At 40.3% G+C, this 12,354-nt stretch overlaps 1 protein-coding gene across 1 annotated transcript in view; it reads left to right on the forward strand.

The window, feature by feature from the left end:
* Positions 1-4,389: 4,389 nt before the first annotated feature.
* Positions 4,390-12,354, forward strand: part of LOC134432558 (coiled-coil domain-containing protein 171-like) — a 47,792-nt gene continuing 39,827 nt past the window's right edge. Inside the window, exons 1-3 of the mRNA XM_063181403.1 lie at positions 4,390-4,459; positions 5,443-5,552; positions 6,913-6,993. Coding sequence (XP_063037473.1) covers positions 4,390-4,459; positions 5,443-5,552; positions 6,913-6,993 — 261 coding nt within the window. The remainder of the gene's footprint in view (positions 4,460-5,442; positions 5,553-6,912; positions 6,994-12,354) is intronic.

A 12,354-nucleotide genomic window follows, 5' to 3' on the forward strand; every position in this document is an offset into this window, starting at 1 on the left:
GTTCAGCTGCAAACCCTTAAGTGCGTACCTGATGTTTCAGGTAGCAATGTAGGAAAAGCTGGAGTGGAAATGGAGAAAGGCAGGCTGGAAAGCAGCTTCTAAGTATACAAAGCTGGTAAATAGATGTAAATTAAGAAAAGTTTCCTCTTTGCAGCTCACAGCCCAGGTTTGGTTGAAGGGTTTCCTGGTGCTGCTGGTGTCACTTTGTGCATTGCAGCTGGCTGTAGCAAGCCAGTCCCTTCTCATTCTGCTGCTGCTGAACTTGACAGCAGCTGATCTGATGGGAGTGCCCATGCTGTCAGCAAATTCTTCCTCCTGCCCTGGGGAAGCGCCAGCCTCCCCCGGGGCTGCAATCTTTATCAGGAGAGTCTTTATTTCTGCATAGACATGCAGTGCATCAGTGGTACCAGAGTTAACACTGCACCTAGAATCATCACATTTTTGGTGGCAGCTATCCCCCCTGAGTGACACAGAACTCTTTTAACTGGGCATCACTTTGTCCTCTGGTAGGGACTAATAAATAACTCATGGAACATGTTAAAACGCTTTAAAAAATGATACCAAATAATTGGACAATTACGAATTACTGAGAACATTCTTCATTTTATCAGCAGAAAATTACACCCTTAACTGCAAAGGTAATTTTGATAAAATCAACACTCTGGGCTAGGAATTTATCAAGCAAGCAAAGGTTGATTACCATTACTTGATAAAAGCATCAAATTGTCAATAATAATGTATTATCAGCATGAAAACCTCTTGCTCTCTCTACTTAACAAATCATCTTATCTATTTGTGCAACAATTGCAGCATACAAGTTAAAATAGTAGTCTTGATTTCACCATCAGTTAAATGGAGGGAAAAAATCAATCTTACTGTGAAGAGCTGAAAAGTTGTTTTGTAATTTTCATATCGCCTTGGGACCTATGGAAGGAACTGTTCTCTTGCAGGAAAAGCACAGCACCTTTTTCTTCAGCTGGTCTAAGCCATATGTTTAATTTCTAATTAAAGCATGACCTTGAAATGAAGATGGCTGCCACCTCATCATTAGCTGCATTAAGTGTTCCCCCTGACTTCCCTAGGTTCATCAATGCCATGATTTATTCCATCTTTTCATATTTCTCTATGGTAAACAAGTTTCTCTCCAGCTGAAAACATTTTTTTCTTGTCCTCTACTTCCCCATTCCTAAATGTAACTCCCTCCACAGTAAAATGGATATAATCCATGGTGTTTACTGGGCAATGTATAACCACAGACCCATGGGTCTTCCAACTCATCACTGAGGTTGGAAAGGCCCCCTAAGATCCTCAGTTCAAGCTGTTAAACCAACACTGCCAAGCCCACCACTAAACTATGCCCCTGATCACCATGTTTACACTGTTTTTAAATCCCTGAAGGAAAGGTGACCCTGCCACTTGGCAGCCTGTCACAAGGTGAAAGGCAGGTAGTGAATGAAAAAGACCCACTTGTAGTAGAGCCGAGGCCTTGTGATTAGAGACAATGTACCATTTTTATTGATGGTACATTTATGTGTTTTACTTCCCCCAATTTTAGCTTTGCTTGAGGTCGAGTACTCGCTCTGCATCTCTCAAACAAGAACAAAACAGATCAGAATCTTCCTCATTATTAGGGAATGTGAAATCAGTGACAGTGGGCAGATGCTACCTAAATGCTGGCATTTAGAGTAGAGACTGCTGGAGCTGGGGCTTTCTGATCCCAAACCCAGCAGGGCCCAGATTCATGGTGCCAGCCAGAGGCACATCACCTCTCCAAACTGATTCCAAAGGGCTGGGATGAGGGGCTCAAAGCCCACCAACAGGGCCTGGGGACACCACAGAATCCCTCAGAGCAAATCTGCTTGGAGCTGCCAGGACTGAGCCTTGCAGCTGACACAGGGACTCAGAGCACCTGGAGCACAGCCCAGGGAAACGCTGAAACTGCAATCTCCCTCTGCAGGAAGAAGGACAACCTCTGCCTCTCCTCAGCTGCCTCTATAGCTGATCCTCAGGGAGCTCATTCAGGCTCTGCTGAAGAATGTCTTTTGATGCACCACACATGAACCTGGATAGTTTTGGAGGAGTTCAGCCATCACCCCAAAGCAGGCTCACTTTAGATGTGCAGCACCAAGTGGAACATTTGTGGGAGCAAAGTGTAGCCCCTTATTCCCCAGAGATGCTCAAAGCATAACTACAAGACTAAGGAGAGGGATGATCATCTGGTTACACCCAAAAAAAAAAAATCAGCTGTGAGACTCTGGAGAAGGAAGACAAGAAAGCAGAAGATCATGTTTTAGAAACACTCATGTTTTTTAAAGCTATGCTTTTATCCGAGAGGAGATAGATATCTCAAGTCAGAGAGGCATTAATTATTTTCTGACAAAAACTTATACCATTTTATTACACCTTAAAATAACTGCATCTTGAATTTCAGCAGTGTTCAGTGATGTTTAAGTTGCTTTTTTTCCGCTGAAAATCTGGCTGATGACATCAAACCCAAAGACATCTTCTCCCATACCAGCACCTGTGACAGTGATGACAGCACACAGGGCATGATTTATAGCAAGGAGAACAGCTCCTTTCCCAGGGAAATTCAAGTCAGGTTAAATGTCTCTAAAATCCTTGGATGCAACAGAAGTTTAATTCCCAAAAGCAACAGAGAATAACAGGGTTATTAAGTAAGAGGTTTTGCTCTCAGCCACGGGATTTAAGGCTAAAACCTCTCCAGTGTTTTCTGCTTGGTGTAACAACCCTGAAATCTCCAAACTCTCTGTTCCAATTCTCCCCCTGTGGTTCATTGTGCAATGTCCATGCCTCAGGAGCTGATGGATGGAGAGTAAACTGCTGAATGCTTCAAAACTCAGCTTCCTAGAATCAGTCCCAATTTGTCCAATTTATAACTACCATGCTTTCATGAGGATTTCTCTTCCCACTGGCTAACTGGCTCAGAACAAAACAAACCATCATTATTCCTGCAGGATTCAGAGTGGCCTCTGGAAGAAAATTATTTTCTCTGGCATGTTTTCTTTTTAAAGGATATCCATGATAATCAAGGCATGTGATTGCTGGGCTCCAGAGTAATGGTGAGCTGCCACAAACAGATCTGCTGCCTTTCAAATCCTCAGTAGCTGGGTCTTGCTGTGGAAACAAAATCTCATATATTTTGTATGCAAGAGTGGCTGGGAAGTTGCTCTTTAATTTATTCTTCCTTATTTGCACCTTTGCTTAATGGTGGCATTTTTTATTTCTCTCCATGCATAGAAAACTTCCATAAGTTTCTAATTCTTCTTACTTATGAACTTCAGGCAATCTCCAGGACATTAGCAGGCAATTAAAAAAAGGATTTAGAGACTGCAGCAAGTAGGAGTGGGCAAAAAGGAGCATGGTATGGCTGTGTCCTCTCTACTCTGTGCTTATGTCTTCCCAAAGAGACTCTCTCCAGGACCAGGTCAACATCCACAAATCAGTGGAACAGAAAATCAGGAGCCTAATTAATGCTCTCCCTATTAATGCTGATGAGGAAAACAAAGGAGATGAAACAAGGCTGAGGAAAAAAGAACCAAAGGCCTGGTTTATGTGTTCCTAGGAGCTGTGATTGCAGTTTTGGCAGCTAAAAGAGTTAAAGTTTTAGCCCAGTTTTCTTGCTCCCTTTTCACCTGGACAAAAGGGCTTAAGAGGAGGCACTGGACTTCAAGTGTGTGTAGGAGAATCCAAACACAGGCATAATCTGCCAGTTTGTGAAAATGAAGAAATTGACAGCTTTGAAGCACTCAGCTGGTTTCCTAGTTAATTTCCCTGCTGCAATAATCAGTTCCATGACTGAACAGCAGAAGGCTGTTAACAAACCAAAGCCCTGGCTTTGTGGATATTTAAAAATAGGTGCAGCCAGAAAATCCTTTTCAGAAATTATGGACAAGCTGATTGTAAAAATGTTCCATTAGTCAGTTTCACAAGCCCACAACAAGTGCATCACTGATCTGGAGAAAAAGTCCTTGTCTGGAGTGTGGATTGTGTGACAGACTGTCCAGTATGAAAATCATACTTGCAGAAGGCAATATTTGAATTTGCAAGAAGGCTTCATGCTGCACAAATAGAACACCACTCACTATACCTACAACTTGCAGAATTCAAATGGAATTTCAGTAAGATGAAAAAAAGAAGTTGACAAAGCCCAGAGCCTGTGAGAGCAATTACATGTTGTTCAGCAAAGATTCATCACACATGAGAGGTTTGACAGTGTAGGAGAATTAAATAATGCATTATATTGGAAGCATCAGGTACAATCACTTTTGAATGAACAGGAGCATCAGCTACAGGAGTCAAACAAAAAACTGGAATTGCACTTCAGTGAAGAAGCAGATAAAAGCCAAGCCTTGTATGAAACTTTAAATGATGACACAGAGAGCATTGCCATGGACTGGACCTGACGACTTCTCTTCACAAAAGGAAATAGAAGAAAACGGTGAGAAAGTCTGCATTTTATAACTCAATATTTATTTCACATATCCAAGCTTAAACCTTACTTGTGTGTGATTTGTCCATGGAGTTAGTTTGTTGTCTTACTCTCTACTTTTATTATCTGCTTGTTTTAAAATCACAACCTTGTACACTAAAATCTCTTGGAAATAATTATGAAAAAATGAAACAACACACAAGACACCCTCCATCCCCCCCTTACTTCATTTGGCACGGTATCTTTAAAATGACATGACATAGAATTAACAAAATTATGGCTGAAAGCCATTTGCAGAGATCAGGTCACAAACAAGAAATGAAGTTTTGAGAGTTATCCCAGAGAGTGTGGAATGTTGTGGAGTTTTTATCTCTTGCAATTAAAACCTTCAGTCTTGAAGGATATATCCTTGGTATCCTGATGGATGTGTGCCATAAGACAAAACCTAAAAAAAGCTCAGGATACCATAGCTGGTGCCAGCAAATAGTTAAATCATCTGCACTCTGAGTGTGCAGACAGAGACAATTTAACAGGAACTTCAAAAACGGAGCTGCAGAAAACACATCAGTGCTCAGAGAAGGAGGAAGTGCTTTCCCAGGATACTGTAGAGTGGGTTTTATTCAGTTGGTGTTTGACACACCTGGGGCTCGAAATCTCTCAGCTTGAGAGGTTTCACAAGAACCTTTCCCTAACTCTAACTCCCTCCTCATGGAGGGAGATGTGCTTCCGTGATCCAGAGAGCCCCTGCTCTGAATTCTGTCCACAGACATTCAGAACTTTCTGCCTGTTTGCTCCTCCCCATAACCTGGGCGCTGCCCTGGGGACACGCACATCAGCCCGGCTGTGGTGTCAGTCGGTCCTTTTGGCTCCCCGCAGTTACGTTTTACCGTCGGGAGTCCTTTTGAAGCCTTCAGACATTTCTGGAGGCGGCAGAGAGCGGCGGGAGCCCCGCGCTGTGTTCGGGGCGCTGTGACATCACCCCGCGTATCCAGGCAGCCGCGGAATTCCCGTCCGGGGCTCCGCCTGGCCCCTGGAATTCCTGCGGCAGTCCCAGCTTGGCATGCTGGAGGGCGAGCACCGTCGGGACAGCTCCAGAACTCCGGTGAGTTTCTGTGGGCTCACTGCGGGTTTGTTATAGGTCGGGGCTTTTGCCTGGTTTAAGTTGGCGCCCCTTAAGATCACGGTTGGGTTTATCCTCGAGTGTTCTCCATCACTTTCAAACGTCGCGGGACCTTCAAATGCCGTCCTGTTCCACCCTCTGCCGTGGGCAGGGATCCATCCCGCTGTCCCAGGCTGCTGCTCCAAGCCCTGTCCAGCCTGATCTGGGACACCCCCAGGGACGGGGCAGCCACGGCTGCTCTGGGCACGCCGTGCCAGGCTCTCAACACCCTCACTGAGGAGAATTTATTCCTCACATCTAAATCAGGGGCCTATTGGGAAGTATTCAGCATCTATTCGGAAGTTTGCAAGAATAAACTGACACAAGTTTTTAGTGACACATCAAACGTAATTCCCCAAGCAAAAACTTCCTCTGCTGTTTTGGTTAATTTTGGAGCTCCCACAAGCTGCTCCGTGGCACTGGAATTTTTTTTTTCCTAAGTGAAATAGCACATTTTTTGAATTTATCCTTTGTATGCTAGTAAGCTATCGATACATATTTTAACAGAGGAATGTTGCATATTCAAAATCTTTAGCATTCTCAGGTGACACTCTTCAGATTCAGTTTTTTCTTTTCTGCTATGTGACTTCAGAATAATTTAAAGAAGTTTTAAAACTTCAGAATGATGTGGATGTGACAGAAAACATTTTGATTCTGTTATGAAACTACATTTTTTTTCCTGTTCATTATGAGATTTTGGTGTAAGTTGCAATAATAAAAAGAATAATGTTATGAAAAACTAATTTGTTAGTTTTCAGGGCTACATCTTAAAGCAAAAATTCTACACAAATTGTGAAAGACTTAGCAGCCTTTAACATAGCAAGTGTTCTATTAGGCAGGCAACCTTGGATATCTGATCTACTTAAAAAAAAATCACAGTACCTTCATTTATCTCCCTTAGAATTGTGTAGAATTGTTTTGAAGAGAAGGAGAGTTTGTAATCTGCTTAGGAGGAATGTAGCTCAATCTATGCAAACATGATATTTTTTATTGGTGTTCTGAAAACTCTGACAGTGAATATCCTGCTATATATATATATTTATTTCTCTACAATAGTCAGGCTTAGAAGAATAGCAGTACAATTCTATTTCCTAAAGCTGATGTCAAATTGCAGTTGTGGTAATTGTTCATGTGACATGGGAGTATGAGTGGTTTAAAAAATCAATATTTTAGTAGGCTGACAAATAAAGCAAAGCATGTCTCTGCTAGATGCCTTGATAGTTTAATGATATAGAAGAAGCCAATCTTTGAAGCTCATTGAGTAAAAGTATATATGGTTAACTGTGTTCTTAATCCTCCACAGTTTATAGACTTTAAAAAGCCACAGTTTGGAAACCATGAGTTCAGCCCCTTCAGACAACATCGCTTCCAGTCAACCTATTATGTAAGGTCCAGTTCTGGATTTTTTAAGCCTAAAAGATTAATTCCTGCTTTTTTGGCTTATTTATTTTCTGAATGCCTGAAATGATACAATTCAGGTTGAGTAAGAACCAGATACGGTGTGAGAGATGCAAACTGTCATAGAGTCATCAGGAGGTAGAGACAGTTTCTGCCAGCAAGCAGGAACACTGCCCAGGAGGCACAGGAGGGTTTCCCAAATTAATTGGGGTGGTAGAGGTTGGCTTTAAATCTTATCATGACTCCTGTGTTTCATAACCTGATAAGAGTTTGATCTTTGGCACAAGCAATTTGTCTCTCTTTAGTCTGTACAAAACTGCCAGGTTTATGGGAACTGCAAAATTCCACAAATACAGAGTTGGTTAGAAAATCAGACTGCAGTCTGCTCCCTTAGCTGCAGAAGTTTAGCAAAATTACACTCCTAGGTAGTAAATGAAAGAACATTCCTCTCAATTGCAAAACTACTCTGCATTTTCTGCCAGCTGTGGAATTGAACCTGTTGAAAAGTTGCTTTTCTGCAATGGTCAATGCTCACTGTAAGCAGCGGGCTTGTGAAGTGAAAACTGAGAATTTAGGTTTTGAGCTACAAAATACCTTCTGTGATGTAGAACTCAGGAGCTATTTCACCTGCTCATATGCTTTATTGAAAGCTCTTAAATTCCTGTTAAAAATGGTGTCTTAATAAAAATGGTATCTTATTAAAAGCTGTAGTTGGTAAAAAATGTATTTCAGCTCAAAATCGAGTTGATGAACTACTAACGAAAATGGAAGTAGAAAACGTTCTCTTAATTTTGTTAGGTTGCAAATTGTGCATATTTTGAAACCTTCTAGGGACTTTGGGCGGTTTTGCCTTTGGCTGAATCTTCTGACAGCTTTGTGGTTGTAACACTTCTAGCTTTTAATTGAAGATGGAAGGAAAAATCTCCTAGAAGTGGTAGTAGAAAGTTTTCATAAAGTACTGCACTTGCTGGCCATGCTGTGTGTGGTGGTTTGACCAGGAAGAAGTGGGAATTCTGGGATGCTGTGGTCAAACCAATGGGTGCTCGGATTTTGATATTGGCACCTGGTGTGGCCAGTGGGGTTTGGACCCACCTCCTAGAACACACAGGGGTTAAAAACAAGAGCATTGGCGCTGGGCGGCTTTCTTGGGACTTCAAGGCAAAGAGGTCAGATCTCCCTTCCCCCGTCCAGTTGCTGCTGCTGGGCGGGGGAGGGGCAGCCATGTGGTAGGCCTGGGCCTGGACAGAGATGGGGGGTGAGGAGGCCCTTAAGGATGGAAGGGTGAAGGAGCCCCAAGAGACATTGGGCAGCCACCCCCTGCCCCCCAGGAGAGAGAGAGGGAAAGCCGGCGATGACGGAATGTGATAGCAGCCGGCCCAGGAGGAGAAGCAGGGGGGGAATGCAGCGAGGAGGTGCCTGGCCGGAGCAGCAGCGAGTGTGGGAGTGCTGGAACTCTGGGACAGACAGAGACTGAAATGTTTAACCCTTTTTCTTACATGATTGGGACCTTGCAACAATGCTGATCCTCCTCGGAGCTGAATAAGAAGAAAGACAGGAAATGAGATAACCAAGAACTAGGCCCGAGGGACGTGGAGAAGACTGGCTGAGTGGGGAGAGAGATGATTGGAGTGGCCTTTTGGCTGGACTTTTCTTGTGTAGCCATAGACTCACCCAGTATTATTCCTGTGACACAGAGACTGCATTTATGGGGAGGCAGTGCCTCAGAACCAGGAGGGTTCATTGTGGGGACCCCTCGGCCCCAGGGGGTGGGAAAAAATGGGGAGGACAGATGTCCCAAAGCAGAGACTGTGCCTTTTTGGAGTGAGACAAGGCATCCTTAAAAGACAACCCTAGAAGCAGCTCTGGTCCATGCACAGTGGTGAGTGCACTGGGCATGGAAGGAAGATGTCACAAAATGGCACAAGGACTTTCCGGGCGGTGCTGAGTGACATGGAAGCACACGAGGTTTCAGCGTGTTTCCAGGGGAAGCCTATGGTGCAAGAAGGACTCCTCTCTTCTTCATGGACTGAAGTTTGAGTATTCTAAAGGGTGGTGCCAGACTGGGCAGTTGGTGATTTGGGGGAATGTATCGGATTGGGAAATTTTGGTGGTGGGGAGGAGGAAAGTGCTTTTTGTAAGGTTTTCAAATTTTTCCCTTATAGTTTTTTTCCTTCTTCTCTTGTAGTTTAGGTAATAAAGTTTTCTTTATTTCTAAGTTGGAGCCTGCTTTGCTTATTCCTGGTCACATCTCACAGCAGACACCAGGGAGAGGGTATTCTCATGGGGGCACTGGCTCTGTGCCAGGCCCAAACCATGACACTGTGACAATTAAAGAAAGTATCACAGAAACAAAAATCCTTAAGGCTGGTTTCCATTCTATTTGAAAATGTATAAGCAGACAACCAAAATGAAGGGGGCAACATAAGCAATAGTTCAACAGTTCTGACACTGGTTGGCCGGGGGATTTTTTGTTCATTTGTTTGTTTTCATTGGTTTGGGGGTTTTTTGGTTGTTGGTTTTGGTTTTTGGGTTTTTTTTTTTGTTTTGTTTTTTTTTTTTTTTTTTTTTTGTTGTTGTTGTTGTTGTTCTATACTAAGAAAAAAAATAGGGTTTTCTGATATATATCTTTAAGTTTCCACCAACTGCATTGTGACTTCAGAAGCTGTGCATAAAATGCTATTTCAAAAGGTGTCTAATGCTTTTTTTGCCAGTACTTAATATTATGTTCTCTGTTTTAATGCTTTAATACTAATAAAGCATTATTATTTAATAATAATAATGAAATATTTTTCATTTCCATGGCATCCTTAATTTGCTAATGCTTGTGTTGCCACATAATTTCTGCAAGGTATGGATTTGGGGTTTTTTTATTCTCCCCCACAGCCCCCCCACAGATTCAGTTAAGCAGAATAGTTTATTGGATAGTTAGTTTCTCCTCTAAGTTTTAATTTGTATCTCCATTATGATTTTTTCTTGGTGGATATTTCATAGGAGAGCTGAAAGAAACAGATTTCTTTAGCTCTGACTGCCACATAAACCAATGTAATTTAATTAACTTAAGTAGTTAATTAGTTAATTTTAATTAGTTAATTAAAAGCCTTAAAGGTTTTTACAAAAAGTCATTTTTCTCTTGCTTCCATTCTGTGTGGTCTCCATGAAAATAATATTACATCTCACCAGGTTTAAATAAGGTAAATTACTCCCCTGCTGCCTACACACCAAATAAATGGTTACCCTTTCCATAACCCTTTTTCTTGGACCAAGTCTTCCCCAGTTTTCAGTTTGGGTTTCATTTTTTCCCCCTTGGTGCTGTCTGGCTTTTAGCTATTTTCAGCTGAGACTGGTACTTTATTCATCATCTCTGAATGATATTACTTGCCTTTATTTCTTCTGTGTTTTCCCCAGAAGGAGAGAAAAAAGGGCCACTCAAACTTATTACATGATGTCCACAAACAAGATTTTATTCAGCTTACAGATGCTCTAGCTGCTCGGGTTCTACTTATTTCCAAATCTTCTTACTGCAGGAGCTGAGTTGCACTAAAAATAGTGATTTTAATTGTTGTTGATCTCTTGCTCTTTGATTCATGTTGCTTGCTTTGGGTATGACTTTGGTAGTAAGTACTGAACACTAATAATGCAGCGCATGCAGGTTTTGATGATTATTGTCTCTACATTTATTAAATGTATAAAATGTATTAAGAACACGGCACCTTATGGAACAATTTCTGATGACATATAGCTGTTCTGATCTGACAGGTGATGTCTGTCTTCTTTTTAAATGGGAAAATACTTACTATTTATTCAATTATAAAATATTTATGGTCTGCAGGTAAAAAACTGAAATTTCCTTAAGAGTAATAATGTCTTTAAAGGCAAGATTTAATCTAAGTTACAGATCCCCTTATTGATAGTATTTGTCTCTTTGGCCAGTCAAAAAAAAAAAAAGAAAAAAGAGAAAAATATGTCATCAGGTAAATTTTTGGTCATGAAAATTGTTAACTGTGCCTATACACAAATCTAGGGGTAAAGTGGTGACTTTTTATTTAGAAAGACCTAATATTTAAATGCCAGTACAGTGTAACTTCTGTAAAAAATACTTCATGTAGACAAAGGTATTTTGGTATTTAGATTTCTGTATTATATGATACTAGTTTAGTGCTTAATTTAATAATGTTTCTTTTATCAATGTATTTCACATTTATTGCCCATAAACTCTTTCACTTTTTGTCTGGATAAAATAATTGTTGCAGTCTTACATATTTAAAATAATGTGAAAACGAACATATCAAATAATGTGAACACTGATATTCAAGAACTGAAATACCTGAAAAGTTTTCCAGTTTGAAATTATAACAATTTCACTTTAAATTATTTAATTTATTTATTACTTATTTATTTAATTTATTTATTTAATTAATTTATTACTATTTATTTAATAAATAAGTTTTTTATGTAACTGTTTATATGTATATGCGTACATATATATGTATCTACATATATTTATGTGTATATGTATATATATAAATTTATATATCATATGTATATATTTTTCACTTTATATATAGAAACTTGGTGTTGACTCTTTTGTTATTGTTTGTGGTGCTTGAGGGCTGATTCTGCTAATTGCCAAGTAGATTTTGTTTTAACTAAAATAGTAGTGGAAATTATGATGGAACAGGGTAGTTTGGAGTACTAAGCCTTCAATTTGTGTCGTGTCTGTGATCAGTTGCATGTCTGTGGTTTGAATGTATGTATCTCAGAAGACAAAGTCTAAAAAGAGAGGGTTTTCCCACATCTGTGCATTTGTTTCGTGACAGAGATGGTTTTAAGATGGTAACTAATGTTAAAAAATGAGACTTTTTGTGGAGACAAAAAGCTTGCAGCTGTTTTAACTTGCATAATTGGAATTACATTTCTAAGCCTCCTGGAAGTTAGTTACCAAAAATTATGGAAGTTCATTATTGGAAACAGAGGTACTGAAAAATAATAATGAATATGTTATGCTTAAATCAACTTTATTAATCCAAAGTGAATCTCTCTTTTAAGTTCCTGCTGCCACATCTCTCATATCTTGCACAATAAGCAATTCTATATAATCCTTTCTTCAAAGAGCAACAGCAAGAAGAAAACTGCACAAAATAATTTTACTTATGCGAAGGTTTAAAACTCTGGACCCATGATTGGGGAATTGAAATAAAGAAGCATTAAAACTTCAAAAGAAAGCTCATGTGTTTTCAAAACACATTTTTCAGCTCAGATGATCAGTTACAAGAGGTACCATTGCATCAGGATTTAAATAAAATGGAAATGAACACTGTTGAAGATCTGAGAAGAAAACTCCAAAGTC

This window comes from Melospiza melodia, chromosome Z (assembly GCF_035770615.1).
Source record: "Melospiza melodia melodia isolate bMelMel2 chromosome Z, bMelMel2.pri, whole genome shotgun sequence".
In the NCBI taxonomy this organism is placed as follows: Eukaryota; Metazoa; Chordata; class Aves; order Passeriformes; family Passerellidae; genus Melospiza; species Melospiza melodia.